Raw genomic sequence first — 27,852 nt, forward strand, 5'->3', positions numbered from 1 at the left:
CGACCGTTAATGCTGATTTAACGGTCGCAAACATCCGTTTTACCGGCTCCGCTTACGCGTCGCCGGTAAAACTCAGTTTGCAACCGTTAAATCAGCATTAACGGTCGCAAATACCAAATTAGAAGATAGTTATTCCCTAAGTATAAAATCAAAAGCATTTTACTAACAGTTGTATTAGAATATGACCTAACCACCTTAGTATGTTCTATAGTTGATTTACCGACAGCTAATCAGAGGGTTAAAGAGTCTGATGTAGGCAGGTTCATTATAAATTATTAAAAAAAATTTTCATATCATTTATTTATAACAGATTCCACCTTCATAGAAGGCTTTAAAGAATTGTTAGGTTTGTATAATCAGTGTCTGAAAGGAAATATTCCGAAAGTGTAGATGAATAACTTTTATTTATGGTTGTGTTTGTGGAAAAGTTGATACATTTTTGTTATTTGTTTCTCTGCTTTTTATTTACTTAACTGAAAACAGTTGGAGTTATTTTGTCTCTAAATGGTGTATATTTTTCTAATTAGAGTCTTTTTCTATGTGTGATTTAGAAAAACATCAAAAGAATGTGCAGTATTTTAAGTTTTCCTTATCTTAAACTACTGTTTCATGTACTACTTTTTTTGTTACCAAGTTGAAAATATAAACATGTTTTGTTACAAAAATTATAATTATTTTATGAAAATTGACAGAGGAGTTTCTTATAACTGCTGAACAAGGAACAAAAAATCAGGGCCAACTTAGTATTTGATGATTGTTTTAAGAAATAAGATATCATTTTTAGAGTTTCATTGAGGTATATGACATGAAGTCGGTCACATGATCAAATTCTATAACGCCCGAAGGGTGTTATTGTAGATTTGATCACGTACCGACTTCATGTCACATCCCAATGAAACTCTAAAACATAGGTAATCAGAGATTACAGATCTCACCTCAACGAATGTTGTCTTTAAGTAAGGCAAGTCACACAATTAACCAACAAAAAGTGTATATTCCAAAAATGAAAATATTTAAGCAATTTTGATCTGATACTTTGAAATAGACCAACATAAAAAATTTAAACTACAGCAAAACTCGGTTATAATGAAGTCACAGGGACCCATGAAATTACTTCGCTATATCCGTAATTTGTTATAACCGTATAAGAAATTCATTAAACTTATATATTTGGGGATCCAAGATGACTTCGCTATATCCGTAAATTAGCAATAACCGTGTACGTACTAAACAAGTTTTGCTGTAATTCTTCTTCATGAAAATGTAGTTAAAATCCAGCATCTGAGTTTTCATCTCTTGATGCAACATTTGTGCAAGTTTGGTTTTTACAATGTTATAGAAGCCTTATAGTTTTCTGGAAAAAGACCTGCACTCATAACTTTTACCTGGTCTATTATCTGAAAAATGTATGTCGAATTCAGCATCTAAAGCAATTCCATTAGTGTGCATCCTAAGATGTATCATTCATGCAAGTTTGCTCATTATAGGGCTCATAGTTAATTGGAAATGAAATATGCATCAAAAACTAACATTTTCACTCATCCACAAAAAGTAGGTCAGTTTCAGCATCCGAAGCAAGCCCGGTAGTATGCATCCTTAGATGTATCATCCATGCAAGTTTGGTCAACATAGAGCTTATAGTTACTTGGAAATGAAACCTTCACATAAAACTTTAACCTGTTCACTCAACCGGAAAATGTAGGTCAGATTCAGCATCCGAAGCAAGCCCGGTAGTATGCATCCTTAGATGTATCATCCATGCAAGTTTGGTCAACATAGGGCTTATAGTTACTTGTAAATGAAACCTACACAAAAACGGCACCAAAAATGTTAACCTGCTCCAGAAACATTAACCTGGTCATTTCTTTGCTGAAATTGCAGCATCTGAAACTTTGACTGGTACAATGAAACACACTAGAACCATCTTCCATGCATGTCTAATCAATAAAGGACATAGAAGTACTTACAAAGAAAACTGCTCGAAAAAACTTTACCTTAAGGTCAAGATCTAGTAAATGAAAGGTGCCTACAGATTTATCAAACTTGAGAAATAAATTCCTTTAATGATGCTTTGCAACTTTAGCTTGGTCAAATACGGTGTTTCGGGGCATAATTTGTAGGTAAACAAGATGAAAAATTGTATTTTACACTGTCATTTTCATTGAAAAATTAAGAAAACTAGTCATGAATATGGGAGTTTTTTTTCATATTCGACTAAGGAAATGTATCCAGATTGCCTACAGTCTCTCAGAAAACGGTAATTAGTATGTTCATGGCCTCTTCTTTAAATCAATATCAAATTTAATATAGGTAACCGGTTTACTTTTCATATGATTTCAAATTGAATGTCATGAAAATACCCTATTTTCTACATAATTCTGCTAAAGTCGTAAAGTACGGGAAAAAGAAAGTTGAAATTGATTATGACGTCATAATGGATCTAGCACCAAAAAAATAGTCTGAAGTTATTTACTAGATCTTGACCTTAAGGTCAAGATCTAGTAAATAACTTAAGATTAATTTCTTGGTGCTAGATCCATTATGACGTCATAATCAATTTCAACTTTCCTTTTCCCGTACTTTACGACTTTAGCAGAATTATGTAGAAAATAGGGTATTTTCATGACATTCAATTTGAAATCATATGAAAAGTAAACCGGTTACCTATATTAAATTTGATATTGATTTAAAGAAGAGGCCATGAACATACTAATTACCGTTTTCTGAGAGACTGTAGGCAATCTGGATACATTTCCTTAGTCGAATATGAAAAAAAACTCCCATATTCATGACTAGTTTTCTTAATTTTTCAATGAAAATGACAGTGTAAAATACAATTTTTCATCTTGTTTACCTACAAATTATGCCCCGAAACACCGTATTTGACCAAGCTAAAGTTGCAAAGCATCATTAAAGGAATTAATTTCTCAAATTCGATAAATCTGTAGGCACCTTTCATTTACTAGATCTTGACCTTAACCTGGGACGCCGACGCCGAGGGTATTACATAAGCTCCCCCAACTTCGTTGAGGTGAGCTTAAAATATTTTATTTCATATACTTAGTATTTATATTTTACTTTTATTCGTGTTACAAGAAAAAAATAGGCGCTATTTGGACATTGTTTTAGAAATGCAACATAACGTAACTACAGCGTCATATGACGTCACAATCAAGACTTTCTAATAGTCTCTTGCGGTTTGCCCAACTGCATGTCATTGAAAATTGAATGCCAATTCATTAATAATTTACATTGCCATATAGGGAAAGACATTAGCAAATGTAAATATTGTTTTTTACATCCTATTTGAGAATTTTTCGCTGTCGTGCATGCAACTGTGAAGGGCTTCATATTTAGGTCCTTAGTCATTACATTGAAAATTAAAGTTTATATAAAAAAATATCAAGCTTTAAGAAACTTGAAGCAAAAAAATTTAACTTTTTCTGCGGGTGACCTTTAACTTTTGTAAATGACCTATCAACAAACTGAAAAACCACATGATTTGCATTTTCCAAAAACAAGCTTTCAATAAATCTTGTATCATTTTCTAAGTTTCATGCCCCTGATTCAGGGATTCAGTGCTATTGTCGGGCTGTATTAATTGCATACTAAAAATGCATAAATTCTTTGAATTCACCTTTCCTATGAAAAAGAACATAATGATGAGCAAGGGTGTATCTTTTAAAATTATAAATTTAAAATACATCAATTCTGTGAAAAATCATCCCTTGTTCTGGTTAAGTAGCAGATAAACAAGTTGCTAAGTTAATGATGAGCAAGGATATTTTTTTTTCTTCCTAAATGCTAAGTTAAAATTTTGGCCCTAGGATGAGGAACTGTGGGAAAAAGTAAAAATACATACTAAAATCTTCGAAAATCTACAACTTAGTTCATGATCCTGTATCATGTGTCCTGGTGATAGTACAGGGCTTTGCTGATGTCCATTGAGAGAACAGTCTTCTCTGCTAATAAGCGTCTATACATGTATATGCAGAGCTTGAGTAATTGTTGAAATGAGGTTGTCAATGATGATTTTAAAAAAAAGTGAAATTCTGAACTACTTGGTCAGTTATGGTCCGGGGGGAGGGGGGGGGGGGGCGCATCAAACTTAGACGAGTCACTTTTGATCTCATTCTCACTCTTACCAAAGGAATATATAGTGAAAACGTGAGACTGAGATCAAAAGTGAGCTCGTCTAAGTTTTATGGCCCCCAGGCCTGGTCCCAGTCAGGGCTTTATTAATTTTTATTTTACTGGAGTTATAGCCAAGGCGCTATATTCAGCTATGATATTAAATCACTATAAGCAAAATAACTGAAGGTCAATAGAGAGAGAAAAATTATTCAAAAAAAAGTAATGATACAAAAAGTTCCTTAATAACGTTTTATTGCGAAGAAGATGTAACAGAAAGATAAAAATGAGACAGAAATAACATCTTCTTCAAAGACCAATATAAACCAACGTGTTAGGCAGTAAATGAATTTATACGTATACTGAAAGGAAAAAGAAACGCATGATAAACTTTTGAATAAAACTAAAACTTTTATTTCCAATATGTTTTCCAGTATTGTTATCAAACAATTTAAACCAACTTTAAACAACAAGTAACCGAAATATTGTGTGACTTTGACTGATAATTCCTGAGTTATTAAAATTGAAAAATCCAAAATTAAAATAAAAATTCTCATCATCTCCCTTGCCCATCAGTTACTGCCTTGATTTTCTTGTGCATTGAGTTCACCTGAGCATTTATCTTTCTCATAGAATTATCATTCAAGCCTTCAAGACGATAGTCTTAATGGTTGAGTGTGTTAATGGTTGGCTGTGTTATTCCAAAGCCAACCAATCCCCCCGACCACGAATTTTCGATTTACGAAAGAATTTAGAGAATCTAGCTGGTTTGGTACACGTGAATGTTTGTAAGGAAGTCTCGACAAACACTGGCTACATTTTCTCAGCGTGAACATGCTAAAAACATTACGCATACGGAGCGTATACGTGCGCGTGTGAGAGTAAAAATCGACGTAAAGTTGCCAAGCTTGCTTATCAAATTAGAACAGAGAGTTTCTATCAGTATTAGGGTAAAAATATGAGTATGACGGTCTGCTGTAAAAATATCGATGTCAGTGATAATGACTTGACAATAACCGAAGTAGCATGATGAAAATCTCTATCTTGATGTGACGTTATTACGCGCCAACGTCACCGTCATGGTTGGTTGGAAACCTTCTAAGTTACTCTCTGACAACCGAAAAAAACTTTTTTGGTTGAAAATTTAAAAACAAACTGCACAGCAACATGTTGTTGCCTTTTTATTCACTTATGGAACTCAATTACTAGACCCAATGTAACTTACTTCAGCCATACCATGATTGCAAGAAATTTATTCTGACTGCAAATATCGGAAAACGATGTCTGTAACTCTAATGCATCGATTGGCACTACAAAATGGGATCACAAAAATGTCATCATCAACATGCACGTGTATTTGGCTTTTTATCACTTCCCCTACGTGACGCCATGCATTTCATGGTTGAGTAATTTTAACCAGATATTTTAGTGCACAGTAACCAAATTACACATCTGACCAAATTTCATAATTTTCGGCCACATAGTTAAATATTTTTCGCTATTATGCTATTATGCGTTTCTTTTTTCCTTTCAGTATATTTAGTAATAATTTGGTATTAGTTGTAACATGTCATTTGATTGGTTAAACGGTTTTATCCATTTTGTACAACATAACTTGACTACGTCACAATGAGTTACGTCAAAAACGTATTACTCCGCTTGACGTTAATTTTAAAATAATGCTCAATTTTAAACCTTTTTCTGGAGGGAATATTGTCCTATTGTCTACCCTGAAATTAAATTATAAGGGATGAAACTTATTTCAACTTATTTTATCCGATATAACAAAACTTGGGACAGTTTACGCTTTCTTATAAAGTGCTTCGCGGTTTATAAAGCGTAAACTGCTCCAAGTTATGTTATATCGGATAACATAAGTTGAAATAAGTTTCATTCCTTAAATAAAGAATTATTGGTTTGTTTAGTCTACATTCATGGTTATAGTGATAGTTTGGGGCAAGAAGATCTACTTAAGGTTTATAAAGCGTAAACTGCCCCAAGTTATGTTATATCGGATAACATAAGTTGAAATTAGCTTCATTCCTTATACTTTAATTCTAGTGTAGGCAATGAGTCAATATTTCCTCCGGAAAAAGACTTCAAATTGAGCATTATTTTTAAAGTAACGTCAAGCGGAATAATACGTTTTTGACGTAACTCACTGTGACGTAGGCAAGTTATGTTATCGAAAATATTATATGTTCCTCTGAATGATTCAGCCAATGAAATTGCTTAATACAAGTGAAATTAAATTATTTATGAATAATGAGTAGTCTTCGGTTACAAGACATTGTTTCATTTATCACTGAATACCCCATCTCTCTTAAGTGTGATCAACATAGCTACAACTATCAGCAGGGACCTATATATACTCGTTAGTTTATGGTCCCTGCTATCAGTTAGTATTTAATTTTATACTTTTCTAGATCCTCTTGCAGTGGTTCATTATATTCAGGTGACTCTTGATCCCCTTGTTTGTACACATTCCAGAACAAATTTCAATTTGTTCAAAACATTCTTTACCTGGAATTCATTTTTTTTCCATGCTCTGATTTTGCTCTTAATGGAGAATGACATTTGATTTAAAATCGTTCTGAGAAATCGGGTAGACTTTCTAGAAAACACAAAAAATAAATTCAAAATCAGTTATATTTTTAACAGGGTACAATGTGTGTCAAGGCAAACAGATAATATCTCTGTCATTTAAATTGGCAGGAAAAGCATCGAAAACATTTATTTATAAACATGTAGATCAATTTAGTCCGTTATTACATTTTAAAAATATAATGGAAAAAAAATGACATATGTTCTTCATCATACACATCTTTTTTTTTTTTCAATTTGAATGAAGAAAACTTTATAATGAGGAAAACTTTTTTAAAATGCCCAAATATGGCTGAAAAATCGCCAACTTACCATTGAAATTACTGAGTTATATGATTCTCTTACTTTTGTTTTACATTCTCTGCAAATTTTATAAAAATCCGTCTGCATAGTTTTTAGCTCTACTGGTCAGAGAAGAAGAGCGTATGCGATAGTAATGCGTCCTTCGTCCGTCTGTCTAGCTGTACGTCTGTCTGTAAACAATTTTTGAAAATGCTACTCCTCCTACAGTTTTGGTCTGATATAACCAAAGTACATGTATAACTTAACATATAGTAGAATATACTAAAATACATAATTCTGTTCGATAAATGATGTTGCCATGGTTGCTAAAAATAGAAATTTCGGTGAAATGCTTTCAAAATGCTATTCCTCCTACAGTTTTGGTCTGATTTCTATATAACTTGGCACACAAGTAGACCATATTAAGAAACATAATTCTTTTCACCAGTTTTCATTTCAATGAATGGTGCATGGTTACTAAAAATGGACATCTTGTTTGGCTTGTTTATTCTGAAAAAAATATCAGTAACTTTTAAATGGTGCAGTAGAATTGTTTTCCCTTTGGTATTTCAAAAATCAATCGTAATTTAAGTGCTGATGATACAAAAGAACTTATGTGAAAAAAATTGTATAGATTAATAAGGATGGTATCAGATGGACAATCGTTTGAACATCACAGAAGGTTTACAATTTCTTTCTATCCAAAACAAATTTTATTTGCAGTGAAATTAGGTCAAAAATATATACAGATCCAGCGTCTATTTTTTGTTTGTATCATCAATATGTCCTTAACTGTAAATAATTGCTTTTCGCAAAATGTAACATTTTAAAGATCGAAGTCATGAGATATCGCGATGTCACGCCTTAAGTCGTGAATATTGATCCACTATGCAGAGCAGAAAAAGAAAAGAAAATAATTTACAAAAAATAAAAATTATGTCTATCTGCTTTCAAATCGTATCATGATACTTCACAATAATAACATATCACTTTTTTCAATGTTCTTTATACGTCTCATATTAGTGAAATTTCTTGCAAGAGAGGTAAAACAATCAGTGCTTTTGTTTCTTTCAATATATTTTCTTTACTTATTGTTTTCTTACCAGATTTCTTTTATTTTTGCTGTGATTTATTTTTAGCTCTACTGGTCAGAGACCAGAAGAGCTTATGCGATGGTAATGCGTCCGTTGACCGTCCGTTTGTATAACTGTCTAGCTGGTCCGTCTGTCTGTAAACAATTTTTCAAAATGCTACTCCTTCTACAATTCTGGTCTGATTTCAATATAACTTGGCACACAAGTAGACTATACTAAGATACATAATTCTATGTATCGGTTTTTGATATGGATAAACGGTGTTGCCGTGGTTACTAAAAATAGAAATTTCTGTGAAATTCTTTCAAAATGCTATTCCTCCTACAGTTTTGGTCTGATTTCAATATAACTTGGCACACAAGTACATGTAGATTACACTAAGATACTTAATTCTGTTTATCGGTTTTTGATTTCAATGAACGGTTTTGTCGTGGTTTCTTAACATAGAAATTTCTGTTAAATTCTTTCAAAATGCTACTTCTGCTACAGATTTGGTCTGATTTCAGTATAACTTGGCACACAAGTAGACTACACTAAGATACATTATTCTGTATATCGGTTCTTGATTCGGATGAACGGTGTTACCGTGGTTACTTAAAATAGAAATTTCTGTGAAATTCTTTCAAAATGCTACTACTCCTACAGTTTTGGTCTGATTTCAATATAACTTGGCACATGAGTAGACTACATTAAGATCGGTTTTTGTCTTTATTCTATTTATTGATTTTGTAAACTGTTATGTCCCATAACAGTAGAGCTACAGATTCGACAGAGACTTCTGGTTCATATATAAGTATCCTACATATGGTGTTTTTTTTCATTCAGTGTGCTGTTTGAAAACTACATTCTCTTATTAAAGTATACAAAATGTTTCATTTAGAAAATTCTGTAAGGCGTTCACATCTACAACAAATAACATCCTGGTTATAAATACATGCACATTATATTTTCACTATACATGTTTATTTTAAAATATTTATTTATTTTAACATATAGGTAGGGGTAAACTGACAAAAAAATCTAAACTTGAATTTTTGCTTTTTATAGAAGCAGATTAATCTTCAGGTTAAAATTGATAGTGTCATATTACAGACAAGATGCATGGATTTCATAACACTTCAACATTGAAAATGTACGAAATAGCCTTATGATAGAATTCAAAATAATGTAAAGGATTGGTGACACAGAAAAAATTTGTTTGCAAAATAAAGTATATAAATATACCAGTATTACGGGTAAATTGTCATATTTCCAGAACATTTATATATAAAGTTAAAGTTATTTGAACTGTAACATGCATGTATAACCTTGAAGACACAACAGACATACAAAAATCATTTAGCTTGAATGTTCAATTTATGCAATAATAACAGTAACTAGAAAATCATTTTGAAGCAATTCTCCGAAATGAAATTGAACGATGCCAAAAAATGACAATGGGGCAAATCAAAATAAAAAATATATTGACATGTTTATGTCAAGATGAGCAATTATATAACTCATGTCGGCAAACTAAGAGCACTGTCGTTTTTCTCAGTAAGGAAGAATTTGAAATATTTCCTCAAGAAAACGTAACATGATTTGAAATGTTTATTATGTTAAAGTTTTCTTGCGCTTGTTCTAATATTGTTTATCTATTCATCTTTTCAAAATATGCTCAACTGATGAATCCAGCGATTAAGTTCTTAAATAAATACAGAAACATATATTTGCTTTTAACAAGGAACAATGGAGGAACTTGTCCATAAATTCAAAACAATATGAACGTGAAATATAATGGCCCAAAGTTTATTTTAAATAAAAGTGCGCCAAGAATAGGACTCAAAGGTCATCATTTATGGTTCACAGGAAAAGGCCAAATATTGCGTAACTTTATAAACTGATTTAAAGTCCATGATTCTATCATTGATGTGTGATAAAAACACTTTATTATCCAATGAGGAATCATTTATTCATTGATTTAATCAATGTGCCCATATCTTTTCTATGACTCAAGTAGAGTTTTGAATTCAATGTCTAGAATAACATTTCGTTTAAATTATGTTTTTTTCTCATCCGTAAAAAAAATTATACTTAAAGAAGCATATTTTTCTTAATTTTCTTAAATTTCTTAAATTCAAATTTTCTTCAAGGAACAAAACCAGCAAGATATTTGAAGATTATTTTTCTATCATTGATGTGTGAATAAGCACTTAAAATCTGAAATCGTGCGGGTTTATAAAAAAGCCGTTTATAAAAAAAAAGCCCCAAGTTATGTTATATCGTATAACATAAGTTGAAATAAGCTTCATTCCTTATAATTTAATTTCAATGTAGACAATGATACATTTTTTCTATTTTTTCCTTCGGAAAAAGGCTTCAAAGATAGCATATTTTAAAAGTTAATGTCAAGCGGAGTAATACGTTTTTTACGTAACTCATTGTGACGTAGGCAAGTTATGTTATACAAAATGGATAAAACCGTTTAACTAATCAAATGACGTGTTACAACTGAAATTAAATTATAGATATTTGATAAACAGTATTTAAAATCAAAAGTCCATAAAACAATACAAAACAGGAGCAGAGCAAGCACGGTCCTACAAAAAATCGGAGGTGGAACTATGCGTCATGAAGATGTGAGCATCCACTTTCGACCGGTCAAAACCACCGTGTGACATGACATGATCGGAAAATAACGAAAAATTCCATTGTCAATTCAGTGTACATAAAGAATTCATTAACGCTAAGTATGATAATCGTCAGTCAGTATTTGATTTGATGATAAATTGTATTTGCTTACAATATCGTATCGACCATAGATAATACGAAATGGTGACTTTAAACGAATTGGGAAAATCCTTTAAAATCTTCTCAAGAATTTTTCTGACTAAATTTAACTTATGATACAGTTTTCAGATCGTGCTTCAGATATTTAGAATATGTAATTAGCGCTCGTTATTATTATTATTAAATTTTATTATTATTATTAAATTTTTATTTTTTACGCTGACCACGTATTATGTAAACATCGAGTGCATAAGTATTGCTTAGAATGAAGCCTTTTTTTAAAACTATTGAACCTTTAAATTTATTTAAAAATGTGCGTACCATATTCCTTTTGGTATTTAAGGGTCTTCTCGTTCTTAGAAGCACATACAATGCTAAAATGACGACAGAAAAACTTTTCCACACTGCTCTGATTGGGAGCTATATTTTATTGGTAGTCTCTATTGTGAGCGGAACACAGTCCGATTCAAATACACTAGATTCCGCCAAGTTTGGAGATGCCAGAAAATGCCTTGCAGAAATGGGAAACGGCGTTACCCGTTTCGGAGTTTTACCAGGAACGGGATGGGATAATCTTAGAAACAAGGTCTCAGGATTGATCGTTTCTTTCAATTATTCTGAGTGTGATACAACCGATGATGGCAAATATCTAATACCCGACAATGTTTTCACGGTTCCGATCAAAACAAGTGAGGTAGAAGTATTAGGTGAATATTTTCATCACTGGACTGAATATATTTCAACAACGTCGCATTCAATAAATATTGGTTCCGGGTTTAATGGAAAATTTCAAATAAGCGGGGCATTTTCTTTTGAAAAAGAGAGAATTAAGAAAAATCAAATTGCGAACAATGCAGCTACAACACGGGTCCAGGCAAGATATGTCCGTTATTCAGCCAAACTTCAGCAGACTTCACACCTTAATCCAGAATTTCGTCAACAAATACAAAACATTGCAGAAAATATACAGAAGAATTTTTCTTCAGTAGCTGAATATGAAAGTCAAGTACTGGTTCGAGATTTCGGCACACATATCGTATCGAGCATTGATGCGGGAGCTGTTATTTTACAAATCGATGAAATAAAGTCGTCTTTTTTGAAGAGTGTGAATGCAGACAGGACTAAAATTATTAATTCGGCAAGTATAAATTTTCGGAAGAAATTCAAATTCTCTATAGGTAGCAGTCATGGAGATTCTTCTGAGTTCATACAAAGCTATGAGAAAAATAAATTAAGCAGTTTTATCCATGCCCAGGGAGGACCGATTTTCAAGCCAAACAACTATTCCTTGGATGACTGGGCATCTGAAGTGAAAGACAATCTGGTTGCAATCGACCGTAGCGGCTCACCGATTTACGAACTAATTAACCAGCGTAACTTTCCAAAATACTCTTCATCTGTTATTTACGCTACATTTCAACACGTGAGGAATGCAGTAGAAGAGTACTTCAGATTTAACACTTATCGTGGGTGTACAAAACTTGATTCGCCTAACTTTTCATATATGGCCAACTTTGATGATGGCACATGTTTAAATGAAATGGGCAACTACACATTCGGAGGAATTTACCAAACATGCACACAAACAGGACAACTGTACAAAAATATATGCACACGCCAGAAAAACCCTTTAACAGGAGAGTATTCTTGCCCAACGGGATACGAGTCGGTATTCCTGCTTAAAGGACAAACTTCTTCTTCAGAAACTCGTCAAAGGTGTACATCATGCGGTTTCCTTTGGCTATCGACTTGTTGTTCAAATTATTATGTATATGGCATAGCATACTATGAAACCTATTGGTGTGTAGGTATGGGTCAAAATTCTCATCACGCCGGTTTTCTTTTTGGAGGAATTTATACAAGTACTATAGAAAATCCACTTACCCAGGAACACGAATGCCCACTATATTTTTATCCCCTCACTATGAGTGAAGATATTAAAGTTTGTGTATCAGACGACTTTGAACTAGGTTTTCGATACTCTGTAGCGTTTGCTGGACTGTTTAGTTGCAAGTCGGGTAATCCATTGGCAATCATGAAAGAGGAAGGTGACAAAAACAACACAAAAAGCATGAGTTCTTACCTCTTGTCGGCCAATTCTGATTTATGGCCCCGTGCCTGTCCAACTGGGTATAGCATGCATCTAGCAGCTTTGGCAGAATCGTGTGAAGTTAATTATTGTGTAAAATCAATGTCCTTTGCCAAGCAAGAATTTCCAAGAATTCGAAGACCGCCTTTTATTGAACTTCCTGGCGAGGCATTTTTAAAATCAAATGATGGCAATGCCACATACCAAGCACAAACTGGGGGATCCAATCAGTCCCCTACTGGTTCTGATGTTCCGACAACTTCCCTATCTGGAGAAAAGAAGACTATAATAGTATTGTCTGTCGTACTTTCTGTAGCACTTATTGTAATTTTGGTCATTATTGTTTTTGTCGTTAGAAGGCGAAGAAAAGAAAAGAAAAATACCGAAGAATCATAAACTTAATTTTTATTCATTTATTCTATGACATTTTGTGATTTTTTCCATTGCTTATAATGAAAATATTAACTTTTATTTTTGGCATACTAGACATTTTATAAATTGCTTCTTACTGTATCATGCATTTTATATCATACATCATACATCATCTATATATAATTTATCATTTTAATATTCTAAAATGTTTTATAATGTTTATATATGCTTGCATGGTTTTTTCCGTTTTTTTTGTTTTTGTTTTTGTTCTTATTATTTTTGTTTTTTTAATGACCCTTTCCCTTTAAAATGAATTGATTGTAAAATTGGTTTCTTTTTCGAATCAGGATTTCAATTGAAGTGCAAAAACGTTCTATTGTTTTTTTTTTTATTTATATGAAATTAGATATGAGGATATCGAGTATTATTCAAGCTCAAAAGTTCAAAACAATACAAATGAAGGAGTAAAATGGACCCAATAATCCAGAAGATTTATCCTCTGTCATCCGACCAAACCCTAAATCATAAAATCAATACGCAAGTTTCGAGATTATTTCCCTTGGTGCGCTCTTTCGTTAAGGAGGAGAGTTTCGTTGCCGCGTAAACAAACAGGTGGGACAACTATATTTGATATTTATATATTGGATACATTGTATCATCGATATACTGGTTTATCATAACTACATGATTGTCAGGATGCACTCTACATTTCGAGAATAACCGAATTAATTTAAAGAAGTCATTTTTTAAAGTTAAAAAATCGTAACAAAAAAGAAAATGTCGGTGGAAGTGAGACTTTTCAGACGAGGGAAGAAATTAGGACCTCTAATAAAACCGATACATATGCATCTGATTATTGTACGTAGGCTATCTAAATGACACATTGATTCTTTTCCTTACTATAATTTCAAAAAACCCACAAACTTTTTTTTTGTAAAAAAAAAAAAAAAAAAAAGGTTGTACGATCAAGAAAATCGGTTACTTTTTATTAAGACTATGACGTTTCTTTCGTTTTCAAGTACCTATGATTTAAAGTAGATTTGTAAATATGCATAGTTGAACTTGATAAAATCATCAAATGCATCACTGCTTAATATCATTATCTTTTTATAACATTTAATAAATTTTAAAAGCCATAAATATCGTTCATTTACTTATGCACGTTTATGTACAGAGACAACCTGTCCCACCTACCTTCCGAAATGGATACTTTTTGCGCCTCTATCGTAGGAGAGTTACAATCTCGAAACTGGCGTATTGAAAGTCTTGATCGATCACAATCAATCTTTTGGCAAATGGTCTGCATAAGGATGCATTGGTAGCAGGTCTTCAGCATCATTCGGTCAACTATATATATACAATAAAATGGACAATTCATATGATAAATTGTACATGCATAAATGAATCAGATCTGCCACACGAGGTTTACATTGAATTCTCTCCTTAATGATGTCGACATCGGCTTCACAAATGAGAGATTTTCAGCAATTCTCTTTTCAAGTACATGTACTTCTCTCCTCTACATGAATCATAGACCCATGGAAGATGCCTTTAGTATATACCATATAACTTGAAATTTGAGCAAAACGCAAATTTAGCTACATGTATTTGTCCCAGAAATTTGGTAATATATCTTTAGGGAGGAGTAGTTTTAGTGATTTTAAAATGCTAAGAAACTTTTACAAATAAAACGCAATTAATTTTTATTGACATTCAATTTTAGAGATATCAGCACCCTCGCTAATAATGCCAAAATTAAATCCTTGCTAAAAATTCTGCTTATACGGTATCACATTGTACGTGTCCAGGTTTCTGATGCTGCAGTTTGTGATAAGGCTTCATCATTATTAAAAACGGGTTTTATTTAAAAGTTACTATAAACTCCCTGTTGCATGTTTAATATATCTACGGATGCACGCTACTGGACTTGCTTCAGATGATAAACTTGACCTTTATTTTCAGATGAGCAACAGGCTAATTTCTATTTTGCGCAAGGTTATTAGCAAGACAATATATAGGGCTAATTGCATTTATCTACAGTTACCTTACCGAAAACAACAGTTAAAATAGAAGAGATTACATCGTCTTTGTATGTCATAAGGGGACTCATTTCCCTGTTTAATACTCTCATCTGTGTGTTTTTTTTCATTTACTTAAAGAAAAAAACAATATCAAGAATTTCCGTCACTACATACTACTTCAAAAAGTAATACACATGAAATTATGGAAAGGTTTTCATCAGGAATTATTCCATCCACGCAGAAAATTCAGAACATGAATTATGCATATATATTGCAGCCTTCACATAAAACGGAACCTGTTGTTATTAGTCCCATAACCTATACGAAGATTCTGAATAAGAAAGGATGACACCCTTATATAGAAATAAATTTAGGAATGAACAAAAATCGCCTTTGTAGCTTTACCTTGTTTAATGGAAGGAATACTTATAGATTGAGAAAAATGGACAGATAAGTGAATAACATATGGCAGTTTCATAAATGACTTTTTATTCAAACCATGATATACTGTAGGCATACTGTAGACGTACTTTTTCCACGGGGTCATAATTCCGCGGAATCTCTATTTCTATTTAATCCGCTGATAGAAAATTACGCGGATATCTTAAGACTCTCCTTTTCCTTATATGCCTTATATTTGAATTAAGTTCGATGAGACTTATTTCCGCGGAAAGTTTGTGACCGCGTTTAAAGCGTAAATTAATATTACGCTGATAAAAGTACTTCTACAGTATTCAAATAAAACAAATAATACATAGAAAATAAAATAAAACACTTCTTCCAACGTCAGAAATAACAGAATGATTGTAATATTCGTATGTACAAAACAAAAATAATTGTTCTAATTGGAATTTTATATGTAAGGAATCACTGTCTAGGCAGTATAGTATACCAGTGCATTAACGATAGCGGGAATCGAGGGATAAATTATCTCACATTTCCCACTATTGGTGATGTCCTTGGCATACTATACCAGCTAGACAATGATTACGTATACTTTCATTTCATTTCATTATGAAATAAAAGTGTAGATTTAGTTAAAAAAAAAATGAGATTCATAGATTAAAATTACTCCCATGTCAATTTCAATAGTCCTCGCCCACTGACGACAAAACCCAAACACAACCGCACGAGATTTACATGCATATTCGGCTTCCCTAGCGTCAGATACAAAGACAGACGTGCTCAAGATTAACATGCGTACAAGCCCCCATTTCTCTTTGCCTATGAGTTTGATTAATTTACATTCTGGTAGAATAATCAGGAAATAAACTCCATTAACCTTCAAAGAGATATCACGGAGTAAGCTAATAGAAATGGAAATATTTGGTTTAATGATGCAAGATACTAGTAATTAGAATAATATTAGAATCATAAAGCTCATTTAAATAATGGTTTCAAAACTGTATGTAAATGTTGCATGATTATATCTGAAAACTATAAGCAATAGGAAATAAAAGTCAATGTTACCATCATTAGTTGACTTTGTTTGAATTTACCACTAAAAGATTTCCATCATTGAAGTCAGGTTTGATAATAAACAATGATTAAAATCAGAATTTTTTCGCAAACAGGGTTTGTTGCCTTTAAAGTAGGGGGGGGGGGGGGTGGATAATTTCATACATTCCTCCATTTATGAAAATCGTATTAAGTTGATTGACTAAATTGATAATATTATTGTTTCAGCGTGAAAAACCTAGCTTTCAATCATCAATTGTATAACAATCTTTTTAATGAAAAAGAGACTGCTCAGATCGAAATAATCTCTGAATGTGTTTCACAAATCTAAAAACAAAATAGAAGTTTAATAAAATTGCTTTTCTTAAATGAATAATAGACATGTATATTGAAAGGAAAAAGAAACGAGTGTTTGTAAGTGTCTTACCCAAATTTAAATTGTCTAGTTTATTTTTCTTTTATTGTTTTAGAACGTTTTTATTCAGCAACTGCATGAAATGCATAAGGTTATGTGAAATTGTATTAACACAGGGTAAAATATTTCTTAACTTACTTTTTATCAATCAGATTTTCACTTTGTTGCACAAGGAAAGTAGATATAACGCATTCTTGTCATTATTGTCATGTTTATATACTGTATATATTCAGTTTAAATATAACAACATACATATATGTCCATTTCATGACCTCATTTTAGCCCCGCTTAAAAAGTGGGGAGGGGGGGGTTATAAAGTAATCGTGATGTCCGTCCGTCTGTATCCCTTAGGGTACCCATTTCTCATCCGCAACTATTCACTTTGCACTGAATAGAATTTGATGACACTTTCACAGGATCTTTTATTACATACTGCCATTGTGCACCTCCTATTTTACATTCTGATCTTGGGTATCCCATAGCAAAACATGGACACTGCCATTATATTCATTTGGAAGGCGGGGATATCACTTAGTGAGCTCATTGCTCACATTACCTCCAAGTATTGTCGGGATGTTGAATTTTGAGTTCTTTTAATTTATACAAATTGTTATGTAATTTCTTTTAAATGAATTGTCTTGAGTTTAACGCTTCTCGGAAGATGGTACATAGTGAAGGAAACTATATATTTTTACAGCATCAATGCTAATTTGAATGCTTTATTGTCTTGCTTAAATGAATGCTTCTTATGCTTGCTGATTTAATGCTACTTATCCTTATCCTGATGCAGTTTATAAATTTAAAGGTCAATTGAAAAGCTGCCGGAAGTAGCATCATTCTACTGGAAATATTCACTGAATTTCAGCATTGCCATTAAAAGCAATAAAAGTGCCTTATATGATTATTTAATCATTATATCTATACCCCCGCTTGAAAAGCTGGAAGGAATATAGTAATCAGTATATGTCCGTCCTTCCGTCTAGCCGTCCGTCCGTCCGTCTATCTATCACACTTTGAGTACCCATCTCTTCCGCAAGTCCTCTTATACCATAGAGTGAAATTTAATGAAACTTTCACAGAATATTTATTATAGATTGCCATTGTGCACCTCCTATGTTACATTTTGATCCGAAACAGATTTTTTGGGTTTTCCGGCCACAACAAAACATGGATTTTGTCATTTTAACCGTATGGGCGGCGACAGGGTACATGTATCATTTAGTGAGCTCATTGCTGACAATACCTCTAGTTCACTTTGTATCTATAATTTTCATAATTCAATTAATTGTCTTTCCTTTTTTTTATTAATACTCTGATGCTAGTAAGATAATGCTGATTTTTAGTAGGTCAGTGGGCACCTAATGAAATATCTTTTTTAGTTCTTTATTTCCCAGATGCTACTAAAAACATTTTTTTATATAAATTATTAATCAAATTGGCAGCTCCCAGGGATGGTGGCACTGACTAAGCACCATTACACTTACAACAATGTAAATATATGCAAGGCATTTCTCAGAATGCTTAAATAATATATATGCAAACAAAGAAATAATGTTCATACACTTTTCATATAACAAATTCTGTATAATTTTAAAGTAATATTTTACAATTTTTATTTGTATGCAAAATATATCATAAATGATCGTTTTGATTATTATTTCAAAGGGGATGTAAATCTTTCGCCATCTCAGATTCGCTTATTTTACATGTCTTCTTATTTATATCCTGAGGGCTGGTTCCCTCTAAAAGCATAAATATTTTTATTTTTTAAAATACCATTTATTTTTAAAAAGAATTTTACACTGTTTGTCAATAATTTACCTCGTTGCATTTTTTTTTCATACGTAGAACATGCTCTTCCATATAGAATCAACTAAGATATATATATACTCCGTATATGGATACATCTCGGTGATGAGGTATATTGTTGTAAAAGTAAGAGAAGTCGACGATTGAAGAGCTTAAGTCATCAGGTTTATCAGAAAGCTTGATTGTAAAAATACCATCAACGTCTTTTTCCGGTAAAATATCCAAATATGAAAGATGATTTTTATCTAAAGTCGGGTACATCAACAAAAAACATTAGTCATGAAGAGCTAATTTCTAATTACATAATAACGTTACATAAAATAATACAACAATCATGCGTGATAACAAGAAAAAGTATTTAAAAATTATACCACACTACTAAATATCATTATTTTCCTCCGTGGTGCTTTACAATGACATGGTATTTTTTACATTAAGGCCAACAAACTAAAAATAAAATAAACCCTGTTTATTATAGTTTCTAAAAATAAAATTAGCGACAATTTCAACACCAACAAATTATATTTGATTTGAATTGGTTAAAGGTAGTAATATTTCTAAAAGATTCTGGTAAAGAATTCCATAGTTTTGCGGATTCATATCTAAAAGTTTATAGGTTAAAATGCTGATAGTGTTGGTCAAAGCAGATTTTTTTGCAACAAAGAAGTTAATTCCAAATACGATTAGACATTTTCTAATGATCTTTTGAATCTCGTTTTGTTATAACAGATTTCCTAAATGAAAACAAAAACAAGGCACGAGCCTTGTTTACATTATGAAGAATTCTCATACCTGTATCTCCTTTGTAAATCAACAAATGATGTTCAAATTTTTGCTAATCATTAGAATTGCCCTGGTTAGGAATTGTTAAAATTAAAATTGGTGAAAAAACTTCAGTTGAAACTGTGTTCATGCCCCTTTCTTATGGATAAAATCGTACAGGTAAGAATTTTTATAGTCAACATAAACAAAGTGCAATGCTCTTTCCTGTATTTTTCCCATTTTCCTTTTTTTTCCTGACAGATGTGTCAGACTTTGTGTCTGTGCTAATATAAGGGCTTTTCAATAAATGATGTCATCGGTGCTCTGAAAGAAACAAAAATGTTTTTTTAATAATTTAGTCTTAATGATTCAATTTTTTTCCAAAACATTTGCTTTATAGACTTCTCCAAAAATTGAACTGTCACCACAAATAAGAATTAGAACAACAAATGAGAATTCAGTTTGTGCTTTTGCAACTCTTTGCTCTTTTCAGACCTTTGCTGTTATTGTCAACTGCGTCGTATTGTTAATTTGCTGTCAATTTTTTTGCAAAACATTTGCTTTCTAGACTTCTCCAAAAATTGAACTGTCGCCACAAATAAGAATTAGAACAACAAATGAGAATTCAGTTTGTGCTTTTGCAACTCTTTGCTCTTTTCAGACCTTTGCTGTTATTGTCAACTGCGTCGTATTGTTAATTTGCTTTGAGGGTTTAAAGCAATGTATTGAAGTGTTGTTCAGACAAACATGGATAACAAAAAGTCTGCTTTTTAAAGACTACTATATAGATATTCTTATATGCTATCATTTTCAGTCATTACTGAAAAATAGAGTACTTAGCTCTTTTTTTTACAATGTGATCTACCCCCCCCCCCTTCCCCCACAAATGATGCATCTAAACTGCCTATGAAATTTGCACTGTTTCTGAAAGTCACTCAAATATCATCCGTGATAATGTGTTGAATTTTGGCAAACAATGCAATGATTGTTGTAAATCCTTGTCGCCAAGGACGGTACACATTTTTGAACCCAGTATATTATTTTTGTTATCCATATACTGAAATCCATCTGCTTATGTGTCCATAAAACTGACTTTGGTTACTGTAAATTTCACATATTGCAGTGAATTTTTCTTTTGGATTCTTAACATGTTTTACAGCAGCTTTAATGAAGCGTTTAATTTCAATCTAGTTAACTGATTCATTACCAAGCATTGATAATGCATTGTCTCGATTAGCCCCTTCTTTCCCAGCTTCTCATAATGAGATTATATGTAATAAAAAGTGGTCACATCAACTGTTATCAATTCATTAAAGATTCAACCATGAGAGAAAGTCAAGCTCAATGTCATATGGCTTATATGATGTATGTCATAATGTTCAGGACATTCATTGAACAGCCCTAGTATTATCTCTGTAAAAAAATATATTGTATTTCTGCTGTTATGATGATATATTTAGGAAAATAAATGTACTGCAAAAATACTTCATTCAGATTTTTTTCACGGAAATAAAAATAGGAAATTAAAAAGAATAAACAAATACACTTTACTTCAAAAACAGTCTTTTGCTTCTATTTCTTAATCTGTTTCGCTTCTTTCTTCTCCATCTGAAATGGAAAGATTTCACTCAAAATAAGAGCAAAGGAAATGTTATATTTCTACTCTGGACTGTATGGCGCATGGTGAACTCGGTTGGTTGACTAAGTATATTTAATTACTTAATGTATATTATTTTATATTGATGCAAATATTAGCTTATTATAACAAGAAATGAAATTATGAAGTGTGCTGTTGAAAGTGAGGGATTCTCATTTCTAATTTGTGGGTTTTGTGGTAGGTTTCTATATTTTGATAATTAAAGTGTGTGGTTAATTATTTTTCGCATAGACAGCCAACGTTTTGACGACCAGACGCCTCTTTTAACTGGATGCCATAAGATACATAAGATGCATATAACATCTATAGAATCACTTCGATTTACTTCAGAAATAAACAAAGTTATTTAGTGAACATGGCGTTATGAATAGCAATTGCTCCGCTGGCATATTCCATGATGCGCGTTAGCGGACTTGTTGCACAGAAAAAATATTTGACGACATACTTGGACAAAATGTTACAGATAATATACAAGAATCTTTACTTATGTGGTCTTCAAAATTTCATATCAAAATGTAAATTGGAATTTTGAGTGATTTTTCAGGACATATCATTTAGTCACGGAGCGGCAAAATCTTCGACGTCACAGGCATACTAAAATATATGTTATATTGAGCTTTCATTTTCTCAACAATTTCTCAAGAGTATCTGTACAGTTTGAATTACCTTATCTACTCAACATCCAAACACCATTTCTTGTCAAGCTTAAGTCTATTAATCAAGTAAATGATTTTCTTTTTTGTTTTAAAACCAAAAACTGCAGGTATTTACGACATATAGTGTGATATTGGTGAGTCTCAATCACGTTCTTTACAGTCCGGATAAAGTTTTCCTCGATAATCTTTTTCCCGTCCTCCCGTATAGCCTTTTTCTAGAAGTCTAGCGGTCTAAAATTTGCTTTTTGTGGACGAATATCACGAATACCCTAAATTACGACATGTTTTATTAAGCATATTTTGGATATATGTTGGCGATATCTCGAGCATTACACATAATTTAACAAAAGTGTGGTGCGCCGTCAATTCAGGAGACGTCATTTTCACAGTCGTTTTCACTGGAATCGCATCAGAGAAAAATCACTTTATTTCTGTTAGTACTTCAACTATCACGTTAGAAATTTAAATGCATAATAATAGAGCAATTCAAAGATACATTTGAAAAAATTGTCGAAAAATATCACGAATTATAGAAAATTAATGAGTTAAATTTTGGATTCCGCATGTTCTTGCTTCAATATTTTTGCTGTGCTCCGTACCTCTCCATCAGCGATATCAACATACCGCTAATTTTAGTAGAACTTTTTTAGAATACAAAAGTTTTCTCCAAAATTTATTGGAATCTTTAAGATACATATTTCTGTGAAATTTCATAACTATATGACGTCTGTATGAGTAAATAATAGCACAGTCCGCGTAATTTTTGAACGGCCCTCGTACATCAGGAAATCTTAAAGAAAAACTTATTTTGATTCCAACTAAAATGGTTGTATAATTCATATATTTATGGATGTACTCACCTTATATATACAATCACTGCAACTATTCCTACGAAAACAATTGACGTAACAACAATTATCCAAACTCTTTGTAAATCTCCGTTTTGATTCCTGTAAATCAATAATAAATCTTCATAAATTCGTCTTCTATTTCAAAATGTTCTGTAAAATTGTTAAACCTGTGAAATTTTGATAACTAGCACGTCTTTCACCAGTAATCTAGAAAGAGCTTCTATACCAAAATTTGGGAAAATTTGAACTGCAAATCGTCTATTGTTGTCAATGGAATAGAATGTACTATGTGTGGTCTTGTTTATGTTGTTGAAACCAAGAGGTCACTTAATAATACAAGAATATCAGTTCATCTATTTCAAATAAATCATAGGGTCAGCAGCTTTTATACAAACATTTTGATTCACCTGACAATTCTCTTTGGCAATGCAAGTTAGAATTCTCGAAAAGATTTATCACCTCAACAACAGTCCGTCACTGAGTACACCTTTCCGTGAACAATAAGGAGAATTTTGGGTTCGAAAACTATAGGGGCAGCTTTTTCCTATGGATATAATGACAATGTCGATAGTGTTTGAAATCTTTCCAGTCCACAGTGTTACAAAGTAAATGTGGTGGGACTTTTAAACAGTTCAAAAAGACTTAAGCGTAGTCATGGACATCGGTATTGACAACTATGTACACGCATGGATATTGATAGAGCATTACGATACATGATTTACCTACTTGTCTTTGTTGCTGTTTGTAGTAACGACCAGCTTTAAAGTCGTTTCAGAAAGGATAGAGGTAAGGAGACTATTTTTCTTCACTTTTGTATAGCAGGATTGATCTGGAAAAAAAAGTAACCTTTATGTTGAAAATCAAAGCAAGATTACTCGCTATTGTGAAAATATTGCCAAGACATGGTAATTTACTTATATTCTAGATCTGTTTTTAAAAAAAGGATTTTTCAGCACAGTAATGTGATTACTACTGCATTCTTCTTATCTCAGATGCTATTATAAATGTATCAACAAAAAAAATAAAGATAACGTTTTACATTTGTGTGCCTCTGTTGATTTGTATCTTATTGGACAAGGGGGATTCAAAACCAAACATTTCCGATGATAATTGTTTTGAATTCTCTGTCCTTCTACATTGTATTCCATGCAATAACCTTTGAAAATAAGGATTTTTTTAGTTGCGATAAAAGATGACATTTTTGGCTATCAACAACTTTTTATAGATACAAAGTTGATAAACTGATATATTACTGTAAATAAAACATGTCTTTTTAAAGTCAATACAGAATCAAACTCACAACTTTAATATTCGCATTCAAAGTGAAATAGTCTTTCAGTCGTTAATATATATGTCATGGAAAAGAAAAAAAAAGAAATAGGATAAGCTAAACGTAGTAATTAAATTACCGAGCATGTATTTCATTATGCTACATAATTCCCACGATTCATTTAGAAAGACATTCAAAGCACAATGGTATTTATACTGGCTTTGTTGTAAACAATTTTGCATTATATATTTGCAGTTCATTCTGGTAGCAGCTTCATTCCATTCTACTTCGCTCTTTGGACATTCATAAACAAGCCTGGCAGTCTGCTGTATGCTTGGGCAGTTAGTGTCACACAAAACCTACAAGATGTGACAGGAAGATATATAAATAAGCTAAAAACAATTAATGAGTTCAGTTGCTAGAGTCAATGGAAAGATTACACTACTTGATAATTTGATATCAGATTTGCTATTTTATGAGATATATCTATCCATTTTCAATTTTCCCAATAATAATTATTTATTTTTACAACAGAATATACAATTCAATTTTAATCAAAGCAGTGAGTAAGTACAAATTACCTGCATATCATAAAAAAGAATTAGCAGACAACAAAGTGTTTTTATAAACAGCATAATGTGTGCAGGAAACAATCTCGAAGTGCAATCCTTTATATCAATCCCATAAAGAGTTCTTTTTAAAGAGTTGTCACAAAATGTACTTCGTCCAAAAGCTTGATAATCCTACAATAGAGTAAAAGTTTAAAACTAAAAGTAAAGTAGGCGATCTATTTCGAAGTTTAATTTCATTAAAACAACAGAAATGTAAATTTGTAAATTCTTATGAGGCGAACTAGAAAAAAGTCCGAAATCGAAACTTGTTAATTCAACAAATGTGTAATTTATATTAAAGAAATAGCGGATAATTCCCCATGTACATTAATGTGCGGCGTTGAATGATAAGGTGAAGATAATGATCCTAACTGAATGGTCAAACTAAGATCCGAACGTATGCTTTTCAAATGCTTCTTTCTATTCACATCTTCTTTCCTGATACGTCACTCTCGGTTTTGCAGGATTTCCGTGTATACTTAACAGTTTCTCATGATCTTGTATCTATTTTTAACACTAAAAATATCACATTTACTTTTTCAGAATATTAAAAAACATAATTATATATAAAAATATAATTTTAAGAACACGTCATGTGGACCCCCATCCTTTCAGACGCACAAACATACCAAAGTAAAACTAATTAGTCGAAGATTTCTCATTTCCTTAACAAGCTTATTAACTCAAAACTTAAACCAACTTCAGTTCACCGTAAATAAAGACTAGACGGGAATGAGTTGCATGCAAAATAGGACATCATGACTGTAATGTTTAACAAAGGGATAGAATATCGTGAACTCAAGAAGAATCTGAAAAGAGATAATGTAGCTAATTTAATTTCAAACGGTAAATAGTTCAATAATATGATTTGGAGCTAGATGTATAATAAAAGAAAAAAAATTTTCAGGCACTTAGACTTAACTATCTCTTATACAAATATTGTAATAAGCATGGAATATGTTAATATGTTGATTATTATATATAGAGAACTTGACCGATTTTTAAATCAATTATGAGTAAATGAAAACGAAAGTAAATCCCAGGAAATTTTTAATTCTTAAAAATAGCTGAGTTTAAAAAATAACTTAGATAATGTAGGATTTTAAACAATGTTAAATAGTCGGCTGTGGTAGCACAGTCGATAGAGCGTCTGATCGAAGATCTCGGCGTTGGGCGTTCGACTCCTCGCCGAGGAATATGCACATATGAATGATTTTTCCGATACATCCAAGATATTTAAATCCTACATTTAGGTATATGTCCCCAACACTGGTCAGTGCTGAAAAAATAAGTATTTGGTATCCTTTAGATAAACTTCAAAGTCCCCAGCTGCTTAAAAAGATTTGTAAAATGAAAGATAAAAATAAACATAAAATCACCCGAAATTAAACATAATGTTAATTATAAAGATGCATGCAAGACGTAAAGTGGTACTTTCTTTGCATAGCATTCAAGGTACCTTTCTTGCACTGTTTACTTCAACTTGTCGGCCAGGACTCCTAAAATAGTAAACAATTATCATTTGACCCTGACGCATTAAAGTAGGACGAATTGCGCAGTTGAATGTATTGATTCATACAGCACAGACTTTGGTGTTGTACTGTAATGTGTTTGATAATGCTCCTATGTGACCAGCAAGTTGAAAGGGGGGGGGGCTAACTGTAAGAATTTTTTTAGACCTTCAAAAATACCTGAAAAGCCCAAAAAACCTGGGGGATATTTCAGGTTACCTGAGTAACTCAGGTGACCTATTGCTATCCGTTTTTGTCCGTCGTCGTGCGTCGTGTGTTAACATTTGAACATTTTCAGTTTTTTCTCAGAAACCACTGAACCAATTTCAACCACATTCGGTATACATCATCTATGGGTGAAGGGGAACAAAAATTATGAATTTCATGGTCCCCCCCCGGGCCTGAGGGGTTGGGCCAAAAACACTAAGATTATTGCAATCTTTAAAAATCTTCTTTACTTTTGGACATCAAGCAGGCAAACTGTTGCCATGAATGTAATGAGCATTGAGCCCTCTACAAAAAATATAGATAATATAGTGAAAATGCATTATTTCTTTGAAAATCTTTCTTCTCTGCTCCGGGGTATTAAATAAACTAACTAAGTGCATTGTTATGATGAGCAAGAGGGCCTCCTACAGATTTGTGAATTTTTTTGGCCCCAGGGTCAGGGGTTCTGGTATTAGGGCGGGGCTCTATTGAATTTTAAGTGAAAATGCATAAATTCTTTAAAAATCTTCTTTTCTGCTTCTGGGTATTAAATAAACTAAGTACATAGATATGATGAGCAAGAGTGCCTCCTCCAAAATTTTGAATTATATGGCCCCAGGATCAGGGTTTCTGGTGTTAGGGCGGGGCTCTATTGGTTATATAGTGAAAAATACATTAGTTAATTCTTTGATAATATTTTCCTTTGCTCCTGGGTTTTATGCCAATGACACAAGTATATATATTTATGATAAAGAAAGGTACAATTAGCAAAGTGGTGTTTTTTATGCCCCCTGGGTAAGGGGGGTTGGGGTGGAGATTACATAGTCTGAAAATAAATCAATGCTTTGAAATCTGCTCTTTGGTATTAATGTATTAATCAACATTTTTTATGATAAAAGTTGCAAAATTTTGAAATATGTGGCCCCTGGGTCAGAGTTTTTTTTTTTGATAAGGTGCTTAACTGTATATAAAGTAGAAGTGCATTTTCTATTTAATTTGTTACTCTGATCTCCCTCCGGGTATTAAGTAAATAACGTAAGCATGCTAAGTTGATAATTATGAGAAGTAATGGTGCCTCTTTCAAAATTGTGAATTGTGAATTTCATGGCATCTGGTTTAAAACACGAACCAAATTTAATTGTTTGAAAGTTGTTACACAATAACAATGTTAAACACCGCCACTTTCCCTATTTTACCCTATTCCAGTGGCGGATCCAGAAATTCTAAAAAAGGGGGGAGGGCACCTAGATTAAGGCCGGGTTGGGAGCATAAAACCACACCAA

At 32.4% G+C, this 27,852-nt stretch overlaps 2 protein-coding genes across 2 annotated transcripts; one reads left to right on the forward strand and one right to left on the reverse strand.

Annotated features, from left to right (window-relative positions):
• Positions 1-11,259: 11,259 nt before the first annotated feature.
• LOC134277795 (macrophage-expressed gene 1 protein-like) lies at positions 11,260-13,403 on the forward strand. The gene has a single exon (XM_062760102.1). The coding sequence runs from the start codon at positions 11,260-11,262 to the stop codon at positions 13,363-13,365; it is 2,106 nt and encodes a 701-aa protein (XP_062616086.1). The 3' UTR covers positions 13,366-13,403.
• Positions 13,404-18,831: 5,428 nt separating this feature from the next.
• Positions 18,832-26,361, reverse strand: LOC134277788 (uncharacterized). Its single transcript, XM_062760095.1, has 8 exons — positions 26,311-26,361; positions 24,822-24,983; positions 24,380-24,599; positions 24,010-24,126; positions 23,697-23,799; positions 22,980-23,069; positions 21,358-21,414; positions 18,832-20,130 (listed from the first exon to the last, which is right to left on the reverse strand). Exons 2-8 carry the CDS (start codon positions 24,873-24,875, stop codon positions 20,091-20,093), a joined length of 681 nt encoding a protein of 226 aa, XP_062616079.1. The 5' UTR covers positions 24,876-24,983; positions 26,311-26,361; the 3' UTR covers positions 18,832-20,090.
• Between the last annotated feature and the right edge of the window lie 1,491 nt (positions 26,362-27,852).

This window comes from Saccostrea cucullata, unplaced genomic scaffold, assembly GCF_032062105.1.
Source record: "Saccostrea cucullata isolate Sc308-1 unplaced genomic scaffold, CSIRO_AGI_Scuc_v1 ctg1783, whole genome shotgun sequence".
Classification (NCBI taxonomy): Eukaryota; Metazoa; Mollusca; class Bivalvia; order Ostreida; family Ostreidae; genus Saccostrea; species Saccostrea cuccullata.

Excerpts from the sequence above, each read along its gene's own strand:
- LOC134277788 (XM_062760095.1), bottom strand. The coding sequence starts at position 24,875 with ATGCTGTTTATAAAAACACTTTGTTGTCTGCTAATTCTTTTTTATGAT. Across the intron at positions 24,600-24,821 it reads TTCTTTTTTATGATATGCAG|GTTTTGTGTGACACTAACTG; the intron begins GTAATTTGTACT and ends CACATCTTGTAG. Across the intron at positions 23,070-23,696 it reads ACAAACAGCAACAAAGACAA|GAATCAAAACGGAGATTTAC; the intron begins GTAGGTAAATCA and ends ATTGATTTACAG.
- LOC134277795 (XM_062760102.1), top strand. The coding sequence starts at position 11,260 with ATGACGACAGAAAAACTTTTCCACACTGCTCTGATTGGGAGCTATATT.